This window comes from Drosophila yakuba, chromosome 3L (genome assembly GCF_016746365.2).
Source record: "Drosophila yakuba strain Tai18E2 chromosome 3L, Prin_Dyak_Tai18E2_2.1, whole genome shotgun sequence".
NCBI classification, from domain to species: domain Eukaryota; kingdom Metazoa; phylum Arthropoda; class Insecta; order Diptera; family Drosophilidae; genus Drosophila; species Drosophila yakuba.
In genome coordinates, this window is record NC_052529.2 from 23,057,481 (window position 1) to 23,078,079 (window position 20,599).

General features: G+C 43.2%; 7 protein-coding genes and 1 long non-coding RNA gene across 15 annotated transcripts; 4 read left to right on the forward strand and 4 right to left on the reverse strand.

The window, feature by feature from the left end:
• The first annotated feature begins 245 nt into the window (after positions 1–245).
• LOC6535194 (single-pass membrane and coiled-coil domain-containing protein 4 homolog) lies at positions 246–646 on the forward strand. The gene has a single exon (XM_002095818.4). The coding sequence runs from the start codon at positions 369–371 to the stop codon at positions 543–545; it is 177 nt and encodes a 58-aa protein (XP_002095854.1). The 5' UTR covers positions 246–368; the 3' UTR covers positions 546–646.
• A 216-nt stretch (positions 647–862) lies between these two features.
• Positions 863–2,816, forward strand: LOC6535195. 7 transcript variants are annotated; one of them, XM_039374489.2, is made up of 5 exons: positions 931–1,250; positions 1,425–1,433; positions 2,098–2,151; positions 2,206–2,288; positions 2,679–2,816. In XM_039374489.2, the coding sequence occupies exons 1-5, from the start codon at positions 933–935 to the stop codon at positions 2,740–2,742; spliced, it is 528 nt and encodes a 175-aa protein (XP_039230423.1). In that variant the 5' UTR covers positions 931–932; the 3' UTR covers positions 2,743–2,816. The 7 variants fall into 7 exon arrangements, with proteins under 7 accessions (XP_039230424.1, XP_039230425.1, XP_039230423.1 ...); XM_039374490.2 differs by lacking the exon at positions 2,206–2,288 and having other exon boundaries at positions 863–1,250; XM_015195593.3 differs by lacking the exon at positions 1,425–1,433 and having other exon boundaries at positions 943–1,250.
• On the reverse strand, positions 1,174–1,600 carry LOC120321567. Its single transcript, XR_005561266.2, has 2 exons — positions 1,519–1,600; positions 1,174–1,440 (listed from the first exon to the last, which is right to left on the reverse strand). It is a non-coding gene; the product is annotated as an uncharacterized LOC120321567 (long non-coding RNA).
• LOC6535196 (ER membrane protein complex subunit 4) lies at positions 2,762–3,545 on the reverse strand. Its single transcript, XM_002095820.3, has 3 exons — positions 3,376–3,545; positions 3,186–3,315; positions 2,762–3,133 (listed from the first exon to the last, which is right to left on the reverse strand). Exons 1-3 carry the CDS (start codon positions 3,429–3,431, stop codon positions 2,819–2,821), a joined length of 501 nt encoding a protein of 166 aa, XP_002095856.1. The 5' UTR covers positions 3,432–3,545; the 3' UTR covers positions 2,762–2,818.
• Positions 3,546–4,696: 1,151 nt separating this feature from the next.
• Positions 4,697–8,046, reverse strand: LOC6535197 (ADP-ribosylation factor 1). 2 transcript variants are annotated; one of them, XM_015195596.3, is made up of 5 exons: positions 7,911–8,046; positions 5,783–6,091; positions 5,609–5,718; positions 5,292–5,417; positions 4,697–5,172 (listed from the first exon to the last, which is right to left on the reverse strand). In XM_015195596.3, the coding sequence occupies exons 2-5, from the start codon at positions 5,928–5,930 to the stop codon at positions 5,008–5,010; spliced, it is 549 nt and encodes a 182-aa protein (XP_015051082.1). In that variant the 5' UTR covers positions 5,931–6,091; positions 7,911–8,046; the 3' UTR covers positions 4,697–5,007. The 2 variants fall into 2 exon arrangements, with proteins under 2 accessions (XP_015051082.1, XP_015051081.1); XM_015195595.3 differs by lacking the exon at positions 7,911–8,046 and adding an exon at positions 7,427–7,567.
• Positions 8,044–10,050, forward strand: LOC6535199 (tRNA (cytosine(72)-C(5))-methyltransferase NSUN6). Its single transcript, XM_002095822.4, has 2 exons — positions 8,044–8,353; positions 8,434–10,050. Exons 1-2 carry the CDS (start codon positions 8,270–8,272, stop codon positions 9,688–9,690), a joined length of 1,341 nt encoding a protein of 446 aa, XP_002095858.2. The 5' UTR covers positions 8,044–8,269; the 3' UTR covers positions 9,691–10,050.
• Positions 10,051–10,269: 219 nt separating this feature from the next.
• Positions 10,270–14,967, reverse strand: LOC6535200 (myb-like protein Q). Its single transcript, XM_015195597.3, has 6 exons — positions 14,817–14,967; positions 14,124–14,207; positions 13,637–14,062; positions 12,643–13,574; positions 11,314–12,580; positions 10,270–10,645 (listed from the first exon to the last, which is right to left on the reverse strand). Exons 2-6 carry the CDS (start codon positions 14,179–14,181, stop codon positions 10,548–10,550), a joined length of 2,781 nt encoding a protein of 926 aa, XP_015051083.1. The 5' UTR covers positions 14,182–14,207; positions 14,817–14,967; the 3' UTR covers positions 10,270–10,547.
• Positions 14,968–15,439: 472 nt separating this feature from the next.
• Positions 15,440–17,094, forward strand: LOC6535201 (general transcription factor IIH subunit 2). The gene is made up of 3 exons (XM_002095824.3): positions 15,440–15,600; positions 15,654–15,995; positions 16,047–17,094. Exons 1-3 carry the CDS (start codon positions 15,536–15,538, stop codon positions 16,954–16,956), a joined length of 1,317 nt encoding a protein of 438 aa, XP_002095860.1. The 5' UTR covers positions 15,440–15,535; the 3' UTR covers positions 16,957–17,094.
• The last annotated feature ends 3,505 nt before the right edge of the window (positions 17,095–20,599 follow it).

Genomic DNA, 20,599 nt, shown 5'->3' on the forward strand with positions numbered 1-20,599 from the left:
TAGAAAATGTGTTTGTGTGAACGACAAACTTTAACATTTATCACAGATGACGTTTACAGGCATAAGTTTATTGTTGGGATTACATTTAATAAATAAGTTTTTTTAATTTTTTGACTTTTTTAAGCGCGCGCTTATCATTTGCAAATACACTGTTCAACACTGCTCATGGTCAGCTGATTAGTAAGCAGGGTAACCCGACTTAAAACTACATGAAATATTAGGCAGCACTTTGCAGTCAAAAGCTGACTGGTCGAAATCAACCCAGTCCAACGTTTCTTCTTCTTATTTGGCCCAGAAACAACTTGTTGAATCGAGTCCCACACGTCACCAGGTTAAAGGAACAATTGTTAAAACTATATGGGATTAAGATGCGTCAGCTGAAGGGAAAGGTGAAGGAGACACGCAAGCAGAAGAAGGAGCGTAAGCTGGACAACCTGAAGAGCCAGGCCAAAATCCGCACCGTGGTGCTGCCGGCGCTCGGCGTTTTGGCTGTATTCCTTGTGCTGTTCGTCTATCTGAAGACCCGCCCTGCGGTCTTCGCCTAACGTTGTCATAAATTGTAGTTCATAGTCGCGGGCAGTGCAATTAAATCCTTGTAAAGACATATAGCTTTATTAGTAAGATTAAATCGCAGTTCGTCCATCCACAGAGTCTCTTTTATTACATTGTATCTTCCATGACACGAACAACTCTCTGCTGACAAGTGCAGTTCATGGGAATTGGGGGCCAAATGTATTTGACCTGCGTGCGTTGGCAGTGTTGAAAACCGTCTAGCGCTTTGGCGGTTAAATCAAAATAGCACTAGGAATCGGTAAAAATCCTACAAGAGCCACATATATATTGTAGGAAAGGCATCCAAGAACAGGTTTTATTTTTGGCCGTTTAGCGTTTAGCTTTTAATCGCGTTGCCTATGATTCAGTTTCACTAACGCATGTTCACCGAGAAATCAATTCAATCGTCAGTGACCAAAAACTTATATAATTGTTTATACATATGTACATATGAACATATAATTGAAGTGAAAGTTCAGTGCTCAAAAGGGAGTAACTGCATCGTTATCAGAGTCCGCCAAACTCGATTACCTAACCACACACAGAAATCGCAGTGTGCCAGTCAGCTGCTGTCAGAGCAGCCGAAGCAGCGTCGTTTGACGTTTCTTTTTCACGTTCTCACTCACGCTAAGACTCTCACGCTGGCGACTGCGGGTGACAAGGGCTCCTTCTCTTATTCGACAATGCTCAAGTTTCTGGTAAGTTTTCCGGTTTCCCGGCTCTCTGGTGTTTTGAAGCTCCTGTTTCACGTATGAAATACTGCACACCTCAAAGTATCAGAATGTATGCATATTAAAGATGGGATACTTTGCTTTGCTGTTTTGTTTTTGTGGTTGTGCTGCTTTTTCCGGCGATGACGCTTCTCTGCACAGTGGGATAAGGTATTGTCTAGCGGATGAAAATGAAAACCAATTATTTGATTAAAAAATGCTTAAATAAAATACATTTAAAAGTGTTTGAAAATACCGTCCCAATGTATTACTTCAACAAATAAACAGTCCTACAATTTAAAGCACTTTCAACATTTGCTCCGGCAACGCAGTTGCCAAAACACCAGTCAGTTCATTTGAGCTTACTTCCCAGTGTGCGCTAGTTGATACATAAAAGTGACTTCCGGTCAAAGGTTATATAAGGCCTGAAAAACTTATATGTTCAAATAAATCAAATAATCACCTCCTCCTTGGAAATCATGTCGACCTCTGCCACTCAATTCAGGAGTAAACAGATCCGGACTCTTCAAAAATCAACACAAGCCTCACCAAATTGATCGTTTTTATCGACTTGAAACTAAAATGAAACTGCTGGGACTTGGGGCGCAGGTTTTGAGGCTCAAAACTGGCGGGCAGAGTCGCTCTGCGAAAACTTGCCCCCCGGAAATTCGCGAGCCCTTGCCGTGCTGTCCCAAAAAACGCTTTTGGACTTTCAAACGAGTGCTATGTTTCTCCACGGTTAGCATACGAAGTCCGCATCTTTAGAAAGATTTTCACCTCAAACTTCTGAATTTATTCACGACATACTCTAAAAATTCTCCTTTTTCATTTCCAGTTAACTTTTGGCGCCGGGGTTTATACTGGTATCTATGTCTCACAGAACTATGAGGTAAGCATCCTGGCTGATTTTTGTGTTTTCTTATAATTCAATCGTTTTGCTAAGGTCCCCCGAGTGGATGATCCCCAGAAACTGATCCAGCGTTTCAACGAGAAACTCAAGGAACTAGTGGATCAAACCAAGAACAAGTAAAAGCATGGTAGTTTTGTACAAGGATAACGTTGCCGTCACTAAATTCAAATTTCATAGACAAACCTTTGTAACATAAATTGTATAAAACTTATGATTTTAACTTGGTTTTTTGCGATATCTGATATAGAGCTTTCCCAAGCACTTGTTTCACAAATGATAAAATAGGAAGTGCTAAAAAAATGCGGGTCCTGCCGTGATAAGTGGTGATTTTCAAATTTTGTACGCCGTATCAATCCAAACAATTTATTTCCAGTGGTTGAATGATTTCTTTACTAACTTTTAAATTGGAAATCAAAACTCGTTGCCAGGAGCTGAAAAAAGATTGAAAGACCCCGATTATTGCAGTTCATTCTGTATCTAAAATGTTGTATCATTTCCATTAACAGATCGGCCGGCGAGAAACTAGTGGATGACATAAAAAAGGAGGCCAAGAAGATTTTAGACGACTGACTGGCGAAATAAGACCACATTTGAAGTTTAAACAAATTTATCTATGATCAAATAAAGAGAAGTTAAACGTGTAATACTAGACAAACGAAACTCCTCCGCCGTAATATTCCAGGCGAGTCTGAGGCTGAACAAATGCCAACCAATCGGAGGCGTGGGTGGGTAAGAGACCCATGCTGTGGCACTTATAGAGGGCCAAGGCCACGTTTGCTAGGTTGCCCAGGAAGTAGACGATGCGCTGGCCAGTTCCCTGGGCTCCCTCCGCCATTTTGGAGGTCACCTGAGTGGTGAAGATGGCCTTGATAGGCCGGATTAGCATCATGCCGACCATCATGATGGGGAAAATGGATATCGAGTTTCCGGACATGTACATGATGAAGAGATTCATTGGAATCTATGGAAATCCAAAGGTTATCCATGGGTCTTTACAAATGGTTGCTACTCACGTTTTTAAGGGGTCCCAAGGCAAGGTCCCAGGACTTCTTAATGACCAGACGCTGGTCGCGAACCACCTCGCTCTGGTTCACCAGGGCAGATGGATTGTAGCCCAGCGGCGAAGGAATATCAGCATTTTTGCTGCGCGAAAAAGCAAATGAGGTAAGAGCTTGCCCCTCCGCGCAGGCTAACAATCCTTACCTCACGTTGAAGTCCAGCGCCCACTTGAACTTCTTGGAATTTTGTTTGGCCGACATGCTGTGCTTTTCTTTTATTTATTTTGCTAATTTACAAAATGAAATGATGAAATTATTTTTTCCGACAATTGGTCGTTTAGTGTTGTTCAACGTTAAATTCCGAAATTCGAGCACTGCTGGATAGTTCGATAGGCAACTGATGCGAATGGAACCGGGGTATCGATAAGCAGATATGACTTTGCGCGGACTTTTTGAAACGCTTAAAATCAGAGTTAGTTGTATTCATATTGTTGGTTTAGTTTTAGTGTTTAATTAGCGATTAGCGTTCTTCGATTGGTTGGACAGCCAGTCGAGTCCCTCGTAGAGCCCATCGCCGCTAGTTGCACACGTCGCCTGAATGTACCAGCTACGGTTTCTGAGTGAGTGCAAGTCGAGCTTGCGGTGATTTTGGCCGCATTCATCGCATTTGGCAGATCCTAAAATGATCCCAGAAAAGAGAGAGATGTGCAATAATGGTATAGCAATATAAGGGCCAATCAACTGGCAAGTATACACAAACCGGGCTGCTGATAACGACAATCTTAGCTTGGACCTACCTGTTTGTTTGCGAAGATTAGGTAAGAACTTGGCCCTCCGCGCAGGCTAGCAAACTTTTTCCTGACGTTAAAGTCCAGCGCCCACTGGAACTTCTTTGAATTTTGTTTGGCCGAGATGCTGTGCTTTTCTTTTAATTATTCTTTTGCTAATTTACAAAATTAAATGATGAAATGATTTTACCGACATTTGGTCACTTAGTGTTGTTCAACTTTAAATTTCGAAATTCGAGCACTGCTGGACAGTTCGATTGGCAACTAATGTGAATGGTACCGGGGTATCGATACACAGATACGATTTAACCCTGACTTTTTGAAACGCATTTTCAAACATCTTAAGCAGAACAGGAATTTCCATTATATAAATTTTATTTCAAATTACCTTTTAAGTAGTAATTTCCTTTTTAATATGACCTTATGTATATGCGCGAGTTTTAATGGATTTTGCGTGGCCAAGCGACAACAAGAAACAGAAGGGTTAAAAATTAAAATGGTATTTGTTGTATTTTTAAAGAGCAATTACAATTACAGTTTTTTCTCATTAATATTACTTTTATATTTATAAAATTAAAAAGAAATATATATTTTGATGAGGGGGGGGAGAGGACAAAAATAACTTAAAAAAGACATTTTTATACCATATACTATAGTTTCCTTTCTCGTGTGATTGGTTGGGCTTTTCTTTAACTCGTTTTGCTTTTAAACATCCAATAATTATGTATACGAATTTAATTAAATTATAGCGTTCTTTATATGCTGCTTGAAAGGTTATGTTTTTGCAATTCAATAAACAATTTCAGTTTCTTGTTTGGAAATACGGACATAAGGAGCCCTTTAAGTTATGCGAAGATCTGCTGCTCTTGTTGTTGGTGTTGGTGCCGCTGCTGTTTTGTGATAATTCCTTCTGATGTCGATGTACACCGCTGGATGTTGGATATTCTTCAGCCGCTCTTTCTGTGGTTTTGGTTGCTGGTTAACTGCTTCGCCTTGCTTGAAATCAGAGTTAGTTGTATTCATATTGTTGGTTTAGTTTTAGTGTTTAATTAGCGATTAGCGTTCTTCAATTGGTTGGACAGCCAGTCGAGTCCCTCGTAGAGCCCATCGCCGCTAGTTGCACACGTCGCCTGAATGTACCAGTTACGGTTTCTGAGTGAGTGCAAGCCGAGCTTGTCGGTAATTTCGGCCGCATTCATCGCATTTGGCAGATCCTAAAATGATACCAAAAAGAGAGATTTGCGCAATATTAGTATAACAATATAAGGGCCAATCAACTGGCAAGTAAACACAAACAAGGCTGCTGATAACGACAATCTTAGCTTGGATCTACCTGTTTGTTTGCGAAGATTAGTAAGACTGCATCCCTCAGCTCGTCCTCTGCCAGCATGCGCATCAACTCCTCTCTCGCCTCCCCGATACGCTCTCGGTCATTACTGTCCACGACGAAGATGAGACCCTGGAAGAATTTAGATGAAAACTTTACTCTAATTGTTCTGGCTTAAATCGTAGACAGTAGATATCTAAGGTAATAGAGTCAGTCCCGTCTTGAAACAAAATAAACTTTGAATAATCACAATGAATAATCATTACAAGTTGTTAACATCATGTAGTACCTGGAATCTGGGGAAAAGCCAAAATAACACTTACTTGTGTATTCTGGAAGTAGTGCCTCCACAGGGGACGAATTTTGTCTTGGCCGCCCACATCCCACACTGTAAAGCTAATATTCTTGTATTCTACAGTCTCCACATTGAAACCTAGAGGGAGAACCATAGGATGTTAGATTTGGGAAAGAGGCAGTAAAGGGGCCAAGATACTTACCAATGGTAGGTATCGTTGTAACAATTTCGCCTAATTTGAGTTTGTACAGAATTGTGGTTTTACCAGCGGCATCCAAACCGACCATCAATATTCTCATTTCCTTTTTGCCGAATAGGCCTTTAAACAAGTTCGCAAATACGTTTCCCATGGCTGCTGTTTGTCTTTCGCTTGCTCAATAGTCGTAGGGAGTTGGATCTCAAGTTGGTCTGCTCGCTGCCTGCTGGCTGGAATTATGACAAGTTCAAATCCGAGTTGCAATACCGATCAGAATATGCAAACTGCGGACTTGTGTGCATGGACTGGGAGTATCTGTGAAGAGTCAAAAAAATCGACAGTTGTATTCGGTAATTTTTCGTTGCAGACAGGCAGGTTCTGACTAGCTTAGAACACTGGAACTAACATAAAGAACTAGTGTAGCAAATCTCGTCTGTTGCTTGATTCACTTTTGTGCTACCCGATCGCTCTGACGTGTTGCTGTTAGCCACTCTGAGTCATACCAAAAACCTAAAGAGCCTAATCGCTAACGAAATTTATTTTGTTTATTGTAATGAAGACGTTTTTAATGTGTCAGTGTGCGAAAATCAGGAAATTTTATTAATTACACACTTATTAATAACGCGAAAGGGAGGATGTATAAAACACAAGTCGTTTGCTTTTAGTGTGTGCTCCGCTAGCGGCTGCTGATAAGATATCGATTTTCAGTATAAAACGATGACGACTCTGTCGGCGCTCGGCGCCGCCTTCCCAACTTCCTCCGCCCACTTTACTCATAGTATGCAAGAAACGTGCGTGCTGAAAAGTGCGTGAATGATAAGGGAAAAGGCCAGGAAACTTGCAGTTTTCGGCGAACTTGCTGGGCGAGGTAAAGCTTACCGAACTCTGCAGTGAGTCACCGCTTCCGCCTTTTGAGCCCTGCAATCGAGCCGTCTGCAACCGATGGCTACGCAATTCACGTTAAAATCCAGAAACCCAATAAACCCATTTCGTTCAAACACAAAATGGCTTTGTGTTGCCAGCGAAACATACAGAAACCTTTCGTTTGCCAGCAATCTAATACTCAAATAACAATTTATAGGGATCCCAACAAGCCAGCATTGGCTGTTGCCTACCGGTAGTGCGCAAAGATAGGTGCTCTACGTTACTGAGAAGAGGCTGATGCCAGCTGACGATAGTTGGCTTGAAAGCAGCCGAAATCGAAAACTACACGTAGCAGCTTTTAATTTAGTGCTGAGGGAAGCGGGGCACTCCACCATCTCACACTCACACACACATCAGCAGGCGTCAGGGTTGCCAACTGCGTTGAGCGGCCCTGCCTTTGCTGCCTTTAATTCCAGCTTAAAAGTAAGCTCCCGGATGCCGAAGTCGCTGTTCGAAGATAAACGCTTCATCAGCCCAAATCTCATCTTCAGACATTTCGCGACTAGCCCACTTTTGATTGGCTTTCGGATCGAGATCGGACAACTTTGAACTCTATACGTGGTTGCCTACGTCTGTGTGAGTGACGTACGCTTTTTTTTAAGGTTGGTGAAATGCGGCGGCCGCCTTCCCTTATTTTTTTAAGAACACAAAGAACCGTCCGAAGTAACTCGGTCTTCTTTTAACGGAGATACGTTTTCTTCAGAAACACTTTACACGTCCATTTACCGATTAATCTGCCTTTTTTTCGTGGACTTTTCTTTGATTAAATTTTCTCTGCTGCCAAACACACCACACACCGAATTGCGAATAGAAAAATAATGGGGAGAAACGTATCGATAGCACCCCCTTCCGATAGTCGATGAGCACAAGTGACTGTTCTCTGTTAAGCAGAGTTGTAAAATTTTTGCCGATTATATAAGTTGCCTAATTATTTGATTAATGACGGCGTTAGTGATTAAAAGAGAGCTCGTTCTTGTCTCCTCATACGAAATTGCCATAAACAAAACACTGACGATAAATTTGGGCAGCTTCCAATACTAATATTTCCACTATTCACCACTGCCGCGTTCGCTGCGTGAGTGTGCGTGGATAGCCTACACTGAACACACACACCAACAACCTTACATTGGTGCGGAAGTTCTTTAAATCAAGAAAAAGTACCTTCGCCCTCATATACCACCCCATACTTCAACTGAAAACACATACGCACCAACTACTTGAATCAAATGCACACGGGTAGGAGCGGAAATTTTAAAAACTTCTGCTTGGAAATGTCTAAAATCACAGAGCAAAATAAAACTTGACCGAGAATACACTTGCTGTTGAAAAAACTGCAAACTCACCAAATAAACGTTGCCGATAGAGATGGTCGCAGAGCGGGGCCTATGGCCCATGAGCTAGTGCGGGATGGCAATATTGCGCAGTCCCGTGGTAAAAACTCGGAAAATGCTGCCACGTCTTTTCTTCGCCACCTCGGCTAGAGTTGCCAACAATAAGGATTAATCGATTCATCATTGTCGCACTATGCAGAATCGATAGATTACTATCCAGGTGATTTGAACTAATTTAATGTACGATCATATTTTGATGTTTTACCCTAAAACACCATTGTTGGGAAAACCGCTTTTGGAAGCCGATATCCTTAAAGTGAATGTACGTACTATACACTCCGTATTTCTAAAGAAAATTTGGCTTTCCTATTTGATTAACTGTTGGTTCTTGGTTTAATCAAGTCGGATGCACTTGCTCCGCTGCTGGAATGGCTGTGCCTTACTCCCAAAGTCACCACGTACAGGGTCAATACTCTTCGGTGTTCCGTTGACGCCTTTCGGAAAAAGATAGAAGAAAAACTTGCCGCTCGCTACGGTGTAAAATCTCCAAGGGTTTACTGCTTGCCAAACATACCCGAGATGTTGTGCATTGATCCGCTAGACTCACGGCTTACCAAAGCCCATGCCGACTCCAAGCTTAAGGAGATAATGGTGGACAGTAGCTGCGGAGCTGCACTATTGCGAGGTGCCCATATATACGCCCCTGGTGTTCTAGCTATGGAGTGTAACACCGAGCGGGAGGAACTCGTCAATGTCTACGCAGATCTGGATGGAAAATGTAAGCGCGGGGCAGTTAAGCGGTACGAAAGCCCGCATAAGGTGTTCCTGGGTACGGGCAAGGTGTTAATGCAGCGGTATCAGCTGTTCAACAACGCGGACAAGCCCGCCACTGGAGTGGCCGTGGAAATGCAGTCCACCGTCAGCGGAGTGCCCTCGCTGGGGGATCTTAGCAGCGAAGACGGCCTGTTGCAGAACCTGCCTTCTATTGTGTGCGTCCGCGTCCTAGATCCGCAGCCCGGCGAGCGCATTCTGGACATGTGTGCTGCTCCGGGTAACAAAACGAGCCACATAGCTGAGTTGATAGGCGATGGGGGATCTGTTGTGGCCCTAGACAATTCGGCAAGTCGCGTCCGCAGCATGCTGCTCAAACTTAAACACTACAAGAGCATTACGGCGCATGTTTTTGACTCCACTAAGGCATTGGCACCGGAAGCTCCATCTGCACCCTTTGGAGAATTCACTGCGCCTCCGTTTCCATGTGCAAGCTTTGACCGAATCTTGATCGACGCGCCCTGCAGTGGCCTTGGCAACCGGCCACAGTTGTCCTGCAGCATTAAGCAGGCCAAGGTCTTGTCGTCATATCCCAATATTCAGCGCCGGCTATTCGAACAGGCAGTGCCGCTTCTTCGTCCTGGCGGCATCCTCGTGTATAGCACATGCACCGTTACAGAGGATGAGTGCGAATGCATTGTAGCCTGGGCACTGAAAAAATTTCCCGAGTTGCACCTAACAGATGCCACTCCCCGCTGGGGCGGTTCCGGACTTCCGCTTCCCGGTTTTGCGACATGTAAGTCTCGTCTGTTGCAGCGCTTCGGTCCGACCGGAGCAAATGCGGATACGGTGGGCTTTTTTATTGCAAAGTTTCATAAAAAGTTATAAATAAATTAAACTTTACTGAAATTCTTTTGTTTATTGGGCTCGATAATTTAAATATTCGTTTTGATTTGCAATAGTGGGCCGGCCTTTGAGAGATATAAGTGAGACAAACGCTGTGAAAAGTATTTGAAAATGCAGTCTGATAACATTATAAGTTTAGCTCTCCCATAGCTGCTTACGTTACGTTTATAGAGAAACATGATGTTATCCTTTTGTTTTCTAGTTTAAAAGTACTTAAATAATTTACAATTCATATCTGTTGTAATCTTACTTACTTCTAAGTACGTTATTGTTATTTAAAAAAAGCACATTTTTGCATTTCGGGAACCATTAAAACTTTCTACGAAAAAGATTTACATATTATTTTGACGAGTTGTAAATTAGGAGGAAGTCCATAATATTACCAATCATTGATAACGCCCTAATGAATGCATTATTTATTTGTGCTTTAGGCAATCAAAACTAATTCAAAATATGAGAACAAACATAAAGGCTGTTAACCCTGGCGGAATCTCTCAACTTGGCTGCAGTCACTAATATCGTAAAACAGCTTGCCGCCCACAAATAAATAATGTTTTTAGATAAGGTATTCGCATAATTTATTTAATCGTTCTTGGCGCATTATTATGTTTCGCTGGTGGTTCAGCGTTGTGGTTCCCGGTATGCTTTTGATAAAATAATATTTACTAATAGACAACACGACCCTCAGTCATTGGTGGTGCATACTCATGGCCAACACAATTGGATGGCTAGGGCAAACAAAAGTGGAAATGGGAAGAATATAGCCACGTCATGTTCTTTCAATATGATCGGCTTATAAACTAAGCCTAATTATATGTACGGTTTCTATTAACATGATTTTACGTTGGGATGTTGAGAGTCTTAAACTGATCTTCGTGCATCTCAGTCATCATGAAAGTGCCATCCTGTAGCAACAAAACAACGCGACGTGTACCTCCTGAAACAGATAGAAAAAAGAACAAGTAGTTACACATTAAGTTTTAAAAAATTAATCACCTAATATTAAATTACAGGCAAATGCTTTTATGTGGTCCCAGAAAATGTACAGATAAGTTCAAGTTTTTAATTATTTAATTAGTTGTCAGTTCTGATTGACCACACTTATTGTTTAATACTCTTACTAAAGGGATACAAAGTTTAGAAACACGCCCATATATACCCATATATCAAATCAAATGTATATTTTGAAAGAAGAAAACAGGAAGCATGCTATATTCGAGTTCATCGACTATTACATACGGTGTACAGACGGTGTGGACATTTGGTTGGACCTGTCATTCTTCTGAAACAAACTGCCTCCTCGTCTCAAAAATCTTCATCCTTGATCTTAACATTCTAGCTTTTATGGTTTTCGAGATATCACGTTCATACGGACACACAGACGGACATTCCCAGATTACAAGCCGTCGTGTTAGTGTCAACAAATATATATGTATGTACTTTATATATTAATCACTTTAAAAAGAACCAAACGCTTATGTATGTTACATACTAGTTACTATTAACTGAAAAAAAACCAACAGAAGCTGCCTTAGTCAAACCTTACTGTTGATACCCTAAAAGTTTTATGAATTTTTATAATTAACGCATAAAAACACTACTTACCCGGTGAAGGCAGATCAGCCTGCACCACCTCGGCTGGTATCTGGGATTCCGTGCCATCGCTGTCTGAGGTCGTGATATGGATCTGAGCTGTGGGTGGTGTTCCGGTTCCGGCGGCAGAACCTTCTACCTGCTGAAGCACCTGGTGTTGCGCTAACTCCTCCTCCGTCATGGATACGAGAATCTGTTCACCGTCCGCCGTAGTCGCTCCGACACCGTGAGACTCAACCTGTTCCCCTGCCTGAACGGCCTCGGCCACTGCGTGGTCAAGAGAAAGAACATCCTGGTCTTCTCCCTCTGCGGCTGCCACGTACGCAAATTGCTGTTCTCCATCCGGGCCCTGGGTAACAAGAATCGTTTGTCCCTCCGCATTTTTTCCCGCTACCTGGTAAACAGTACCGTCTTCTCCCCGCACTAGCAAAGCCGAGCCGTCCTCGTTGGTAAGAACTTGTTGATCGCTGCCCAAAAGGGCCTGCGCCGCGGCCTCCAACTGCTCGCGTTGTTGCTCCTGCTGTTGCTCCTGCTCCATTTGCAGCTGTGTCTCCTCCTGACCAATGAGCTTACCGGTGATTGGACACAACTGAGCTTGGTGCTGATGAACCTCCTCTTCCAGTTCCATTTGCAGGGGCGTTGGCTGGATTGCTGGCTTGGGAGCTATCCTTTGCCGGCCAGGAGCCACTTTCTGGATTTGACTGGACTGCTGCTGGGACAGAGCCTGTCGCTGGCGTGCCTGGGCAGATCGCTGAGCCAACAACTCTTCCCGGGTCACTACTTTACGCGTCACTTTCAAGTCCCCTGACTTTGACAGTTGTAAAATCTTTTGCTCTGGCGTGACTGCCTTGGCACCCTGAGAAGTTTGCACTTGCTGGCGTTGTTGCGGAGTTCCGACACCGGCGCGTGCAAGGACTCGACCACTTGGGTGGGCCCGGCCGGGCGTCTGCTGCAAATTTTGGCGCACATGGGATATACCACCCACCCCAGGACGGCGCTGAACTGCTGCCGTGGCGGGCGCTTGTCCGGGGGTGCGAAGCACCTGTTGTCGCTGGCCTACTGTGATGGGCGAGCTAGCGCCTGAATGCGCAGGTCTTGCCATTGGTAAGCGCTTGACTATACCAGTGGTGGGCGGCGCGGCGTTCACCTTTTGGGGCGCGGGTGCAGGCGAAACTGGTGCCGGCGCCTCAGAACTTTCAACCCGAAAAACGCCTCTTGTGCTGCTGGCCACCTCGGAGCGCGAAAGATACCGCACGGGACACTCTGTTTTCTCCTTTTTCTGCAACGAATTAAAAACATTTTTAATAAATGACTGCTGCGTAAAAACAGAATTTTTTATACCAAATTTATGGTGTTTGGCATCTCAGGCTTGCGAAACATGCCGGAGCTGGTGCTGTCCTCAGTATAGATGATTTCACCCATTCTCTGTTCCGTTACGGATGCGGAAACGGTGGAATTGCCATTCATTTTAGACTGCTGCTTTTCCGTGGGCTGAATCCGTGGCTTGTTCAGCTGCACGGAGCTTCCTCCGTTTTTTAGACGCTTCACGGTGTGGGACGGAAGATCCTCTTCAAGGTCCTCTAGGTCCATCGAGTCATTTAGCCCGCTCCCCTCCATGCTTGAGTCTGTATGGTTGAGCTTTCGTTTGATCGCTCCTGAAGACGGTGGCCATTCTTGTTCTGTGGCTGATTCATCTTCGTTTGCCGAGGAGGGCGAGGAAGATCCATCCCCGCCGCCGGTTTCATTGACCCACTGCTTAAAGGAGTCCATGGCCTTGGTTTTGGAAGTGCGCGAGGGTCGAGAAGATGGCGATACTTGCGACGACGCCGTAAGTGGGCTGAGTGGGGTGGCAGTATCTGCCTTTGCGTTTGTCCCTGATGGCTGTATGCGCTTCAGAGCGTCCAGACCCTTCTCTCTAGTAAGTTTCTGCCGCGCCAATTGCTTTTCGAACATCTGTAGAAAGTAGGGCACACGCTCTAGATTGGCCATCACCTCCCAGGTGTTTTCATGGTGCGATCGATCAACCCACTTAACCAAATACTCGTGGGTCTTACGGCGCGGATTAAAGCGCTTAGCGACTATCTTCTCCACTGGCTCTTCGGTGCGCTGCTCTGTCTTGGAATCGATCCTGATGGCTATACGGTTGTTGGGCTTGACGGGCCCGGCAGAGGCAACTGAGGGAAGCGTTGGTGTGCCCGGCTTGGACTTGGGCCTTTCGTTTTCCGTATCCTTTAGTTGATTGGCTAACGTGGGTAGCTTACCGGCTGGGGATTCTGTCAATTTGAATAAAGTTTAATATAAACATGTAACATTTATTAAAACATATTTTTATTACTTCTGGTAGGGGAGACGCTCGTGTTGTTGTTGTTGCTGTTTGATGTATTATTATTGTTTGGATTGACCACAGTCTTTGTGATCCGCACGGGCATGTCTTGAAGTTGTCCGTGTGCTATTTTTCCGAAAGACTGTATGGTCTTACCGGCCACAATCCACGGCTCGCGGACGCTATCCTCCAGTTTTACCCAATGCTGGTACAAGGCCCACGAATTGCCGGACGCGTCCTTGCGAGTGTGCAACTGAGTAGCCTTCCATAGCGTAAAAGCCCATATGGTGGGCTTGGTGTCGAGCGACTCCTTTAGATTTGCGTTTTCCTTCTCGCAGGCATCTTCTTTATGGGCCTGAAACTCTTCCACGAAGTTGTAGGCCCGGAGACATCGTCCACACACAAGAACGTCCATGTTTGCCAATTCCTCCTGGGCAGCTGCAGGGTAATACATAAAATTGATAATAAAAAGAATTAACCAATGTTTTTAGCCACTCACCTCTGATAATGTTTGCGTGTTTGCCGATTTCTGTGGGTGCAATCTCCTGTGCCAACATTATTCACGACTCCAGCGCCCAAGCCTCTGTATAGAGCATTGAAAGAGTGACTTTTAAAGATTGCTAAATTGAGTCTGATTATTTGTTATTGCTTGGTTTTCAAATATAGGTAAACGGCAAAGAAAAAGTACAGTGCCGTGGTGTGTTTGCGCCAACTTTAACCAGGTGGCAACGCGAACGGTCGCTGTCTGCGGTGTGTGTACGATATGGTGAGTTCAAGCATATGTACATCTGCAATGAGCAAAATGCAGCGCCGCTAAGGCAGCCGAAAAAAAAACACTAAGTACCACATTAAGATCATTAAGATCGAGCCGCCGAACTGTTGTATTAAAAGCTATAGGGAAACACATAAAAAGCACGATTTATGCGTAATGCGCCTTTATTAACATAAGTTTATCTTTTACAATTGCAATTGTAGCCCAACAAAACTAAAAATAAAATAAAAAATACACTTCGTCTCAATATAATTGGTTCTCATTAAAACAACATTTTATAAATCGTTTAAATAATATCCTAGTACAACATTTCATATTGCCCGCTAAAACTTTGATGCCATAAATATGTAGGCTGTTTACAAATAGGCCTCATTCAGTTAAATTTTTTAATCCATTTCTTCAGCACACTTTGGTACACACCTTCATAAACAATTTTGGATAAATATCAAACTGTATACTGTTTTGAACGGTTATTTTAATTTAACTGACTCCCGATTTTTCAACACGAGCAGCTCTGCTGCTGCTCACAATTGTAAGCGCGAACTCTGAATGCCAAACGCGAAATTAGTTCGGTTGCACGGAAAGTGTCGTGATTATTTTATTTCGGCTATGCGGATTTTTGGATGCGCTTCTTTACTAAAGATAATAAAACTTAATATAATTGAGCGTGCACTAGCTGTTGATAGCTTTAAAGTAATTGCAGTTCAGTTAATTTAAAGATTTTAAAGGTTTTTTTCGAATATATTTTATATAAATACGCGGGCTTCAATACTTACGCGGGTTTTAATACCCAAACCTTTGGTGTAGCGCTCTTTTCAGTTCGCCCGCGTGGCGGTGCACTTAGTTAGCCAATCACGTAGCGTGGTGGGAATACTTACCGATATGGCAACTTTGGGCACTATGGAATAATAATATTATTGTAATTTTCGTTAATATTAAATACGATTAAAATATTTTTTTTATGCATCGCTTTATTTGAAGAAATATCTATATATATATTATGGCCCTTACCCAGTGTGGCAACCCAGTACATTGTATTTATCGCAGGCCCTGTGTGTACACACTGTTTCATTACCCGGCGCATTTTATTGAGTGTTGAATGCATTTCTTGCTTTGACTAGTGCATTAGGACCGCAAAGATGGCCGACGATGATCATGAGGACCAGAAGGAGTACCGCTGGGAAACGGGCTATGAAAAGACATGGTGCGATGGTGTGCGTGACAATGTAAGCCCGCACTTACTTCTAATTCTATTAGGGAGGCCATCAAGGACGACGAGGATGGGATGCTGGATGGAGCTATCGCCGAGATCATTCAGAAGGCCAAACGCCAGAGGCAAGCTCAAAAGACCAAGCAGAACCGCCTGGGAATGATGCGCCACATGTTCCTCGTGCTAGACTGTTCTGAGTCCATGAGCGTACCTGATCTAAAGCCCACACGACTGCGTTGCACCGTCAAGCTGCTGGAGCTGTTTATCGAGGAGTTCTTCGACCAAAACCCCATCAGCCAATTGGGAATCATAGCGCTAAAGGCTAAACGAGCGGAGAAGGTAACCGAACTTACTGGCACTTCGCGAGTGCACCTCAAAGCGCTAGAGAGGTAGGTTTCAAATAAAATCAGCGCTCTCCATTTATTTTCTTCTTTTTTTAGCCTGGCCAACGTGTCCCTGACCAGCGAGCCGTCGCTTCAAAACGGCTTGGATTTGGCGCTAAAATCGCTCAAGGTGGTGCCGTCGCACGCCTCCCGCGAGATCGTCATTATTATGGGCTCGCTTACCACCTGTGATCCTGTCGACATCAACATCACGATCGACGAGTTGAAAAAGGAGGGCATACGCTGCTCGGTTATTTCCCTGTCGGCTGAGATTCACGTGGCCCGCTACCTCACCCAGCAAACAATGGGCACCTTCGGGGCTGTTCTGGACGACGCACATTTTCGAGATCAACTCATGTCCCAGGTAGATCCACCGCCCGCCGCCAAGACTCAGCACAACTCGCTTATCCGTATGGGCTTTCCGCACACCAAGAACGAAGTTGAGGGCAAGGACGCGCCGTTGTCCATGTGCATGTGCCACATAGAGAACTTGGAGGAGCCTAGTGAACTCACCACTACTGGGCACCACTGCCCGCAGTGTAACAGCAAGTACTGCGAGCTGCCCGTGGAGTGCCAGTCCTGCGGACTCACTCTGGTTTCCGCGCCGCACTTGGCGCGCTCCTACCACCACCTTTTCCCGGTGCCAAACTTTGAGGAACTACCGTTTGAGGCGATGCCTGCTTCGTCCTCCGACCTCACTAGCGGGGTTAGGGAGTGTTACGCGTGTGCCAAAGCCCTCGGGCAAAGCGTCGACAAGGTCGCCGATAAGGTCGTCTACAGATGCGGTTTCTGCAAACAGTATTTTTGCGTTGACTGCGACATCTTCATTCACGATACTTTGCACGCCTGCGTGGGATGCAACACCATTCCCGGCGTAGACGGCCTGGTTTACCAGCAAAGTTCCAAACCTGACCAGGTTGATGCGCACCCAGGGCCCTCGAAGCAGCGCGCACAGTTTGGGATGTAATTGACTTTCTAAAAATATGTAGATATTTTGAACTTCCATTTAACTGCGCATTTGGGGCAAACAAAATACATTTCAATTTGAAAGGGTGTTCGTGAGTTATGTCAATTAAAATCTGGTTTTATGCTTAATAATTGTAAAGGTGTGCGTAGCATTATTATGGCCGTTGTGTGAAACCCTCTCAATTGTAGAGCAAATTACTTGGTCGTAGGCTCTCTGTGCAGCTTTATGCAAACTTGGCGCACTTTTGTCTAGAGCTTGTTTGAATTCATCGTCAGCGTTTGTCGCATTCGGTCGGTTTTAGTTTCGATTCGATGCAAAAGCTCCCAACATCCACAGGTGTTCTCGTTCGAACTTTAGCTCTAAAGACGTTAACCCGCGTTGGTGTTGTGAATTTGGAAGAGCCAGCACCTTTGTTCAGAGGGAGACTGATTTGGAGTGGATATATTGCTCTATGACACCATAAAAAATTTGATATTAATGACGCTGTTTTAAACGAGTATTAAACCAGTTAAAGCCCAGCTAAACCGCCACAACAGTCTATTCATTTCTTAAGTTAAAAATTTAATTTAAGAGTCATAAACATTGTGAAGGTATTGAAATTAAATCTGTATGTATTTTGTGTTATGCTTGGAACGTTAAACCTAGTAATAGTATAATACTAGGGCAGTAAAAAAAAGGTCTAATACGTTTCTAATCGTATTTGTCAATTTATGTTAAAATGATTGAAACAGCAATTTGTTAAACTTATACTGTTTGGTTTTAGAGTTAAGACACAAAAACGAGAATGCTACAATCGATTTCCCCGACTATTAGATACCGGTTACACTAGTGGAAGTACGAACGAAAAATGTCAACATATTCTGGAATATCGGTAGAAATTGAGGAAAAAAGTTATACAATAAAAAAAAAGAATTAACAATTTTCCAAAAGTTTGGGCGTGACAGATTCGAGCGGTACGTGGGCGTAAGAGTGGGGTGGCTAAATTAGGAGACAAAATTGCGCTGCGTCTATGTCTCTGTATTCTGTATTCTACAGTAAACGACAATAGGATTAAAAACAACAAAGACAGATTTTGTACCGATCGTTCTTTTGATCCTTCCCATGCGAGCCCTTCGATCCGGACCCATACGATAAGGTTGCGTGGAAATGGACGGGCGGGTGGTCATGGTTAGATTGGCTTCGATGGCAATCAACGATGAATGTCCTTTACAAACTTTACTACATTGTAACTTGAATTATAATTAACAGTAAATTAAAATTTCAAGTAAATCAAAGATATTTTATATACAGCCATAGAAAGCACTTGAGTTTAACATACGCGAGCATTTGTAATCCCAATTTTGTTTTCAACAATTAAATTTGATGGTTACCATAGTTATTAAAATCTGCCATAGAATTCATTAACAAAGAACTTGAGCTTCTGAGGCCACCTGGGCTACACAATTATTCGGAGCCCGTAACAACCTGAACAATATCCGCCAATTAAAGCTGCCTTAAACGCAAACCGACTGTTTAGTCTGTCTTGTTAATTACTGACTAGCCCAGCATCATGGCAGCTTTCATTAATTTGCCCGTATGCATTTGAGCATTATAAAGACGTTTCCGCATCACACCCCACACAAAAGCGAGAAATCACAATCACAAATCTGGTGATAATTATATGTGAAAGTGGAATGAATCAGATAATAATTTTGCTCCTCATAATATTTACAATTGTGTGTATATATGTACATTTGTCGTACGGAGATTCGCGGTAATTAAAGGTCGATTGCGTTGGAGTAAAGACCAAGTTGAAGAGTAATGAAAAGGGGTCTGTTCTAGTTTCCTGCTATTGCTGGCAGAATAGCTTTGCTAATTTATTCAAAGCTATTTGGGAATAACCAACTGAAATTAGGCGCAATAAAATTTGTGCGAAAATAGCCCCAAAAGAGTGTTCCCTAACTTTGCAGGCGTGTTCGCGAAAGGATTTAATGTAGACGGATGAAGATGGAGGCGGATGGACTAGATGGGATTTAATGTGGAAAAGTTCTGTGCGGCTAATCACTTATTAATGTATTTCATTAAATGGTTGCAGGTGGCAGAGTTATTTGCATTGTTTAGAAGTCGTTTAAATAGCTTGGAATTGCTTGTAATTTGCCATCGCTGGTTAAAATTGGACGTTTGCAAGTCGACTTCAAGCACAATAAATTAAAGTGACGAATAATTAGGTTGTGGTTGTGAATACTTAAGCAAAATCAAGACACCCAGACGGAAGCGCAAGTCGGAAGAAGGAGAAACACCATGGGCATTATGTTTATTTTGGTGGGATGTGGTTTAGAGCTTTTGGGGATCGGGCCCATATCGTGCTGGTTTAATTTTAAATGTTGTTAAATGAATAAGTCCAATGGCGAAAAAGGAGTGGAGCGTTTATTAGCAGATTTGCATCGGAGCTTTAAATTATTATATGGCTTTATAATTAAATTAGAGCGAAGCCGTAGGCGAATTTTTGTTGTTTACAGCCGCATTAATTTTGCAAACAAATAGAAATTAACCATTCTAGTTGTTTTTCAGCTGCTTTGTTAATCAACCACAACAAGAACTCCCCCTTCATTTCTCCAAAACAACATAAACAACTGACGCAAATGACTTCCGGGCAATTGAAATGGAAATGATAATCCTATTTTCCCACCCCCAATCTCAGCCCCACCCACATGCATTTTAATTTATTATATAAAAATAAGGATTCAACAAAAACCCACCGATTAATAACTTGTTTTTTTCATCCCTACAACTTTTAATTATAAATGTTGAATTGCTAATTTGTCGTAATGCAAATCGCTGGGCCTTGGACGGCGTAAAAGACTAGCCTCTGCCACGCCGCTGGGGGAGTGTATACCCATGCAGAGGGTATATTGATTTCTCTCAGAAGTTTGCAACGTAGCTATGGAAACCACTATATAACTATATATATAAACGGCCGAGTCGATATAGTCATATTCGTCTGCCGGTCAGTCAGTTTTATATTATTTTTCTATAAGTCAAAACTGGCAGGTCGGAACGAATATATAATATATCTGCTGTTATTAAAAAACAAGAGATAATGCTATAGTTAAGTTCTCCGAGGCCCTATGTCGATGCCATGCCACGCCTACTCTAACGGCCACACTTTTGAAAATGATTTGATATTTTTTCATTTTTTAGTTAGTCTTGTAAATTTCAATCGATTTGCCAGAAAACTTTTTGCGTAGTCTACTAAAACGGCCACAAACCGCCAAAGACTGTCAGTGCTAAAATTTCTACTTCACGCTTCCACTAGCTGAGTAACGGGTATCAGTCGGGGAACTCGACTACAGCGTTCTCTCTTGTTTTTAATCCTGTTTCTCAAAGTGTAAGAGGGTATTAGATTCGTCGACTGAAGTGCTCGCTCCTGTTTTGGTTTATAAATTCTGCAAGGGTATATAAGCATCGGCTTGCCAAAGTTATCTTCTTTCCTCGGCTTTACCTAAATCCAACTGCATTAATGTGTGAGCAGTAGACTTGGTCGCTTGCAGTATGCAGCGGCACGTAACAGCCTTAACCTGTTTTTTACGGATCGTGGGGAAAACGCAACGCTCGGGAAAACCCTCTATTTAAAAGATGTGGCTCTTAGATGTACATACATATG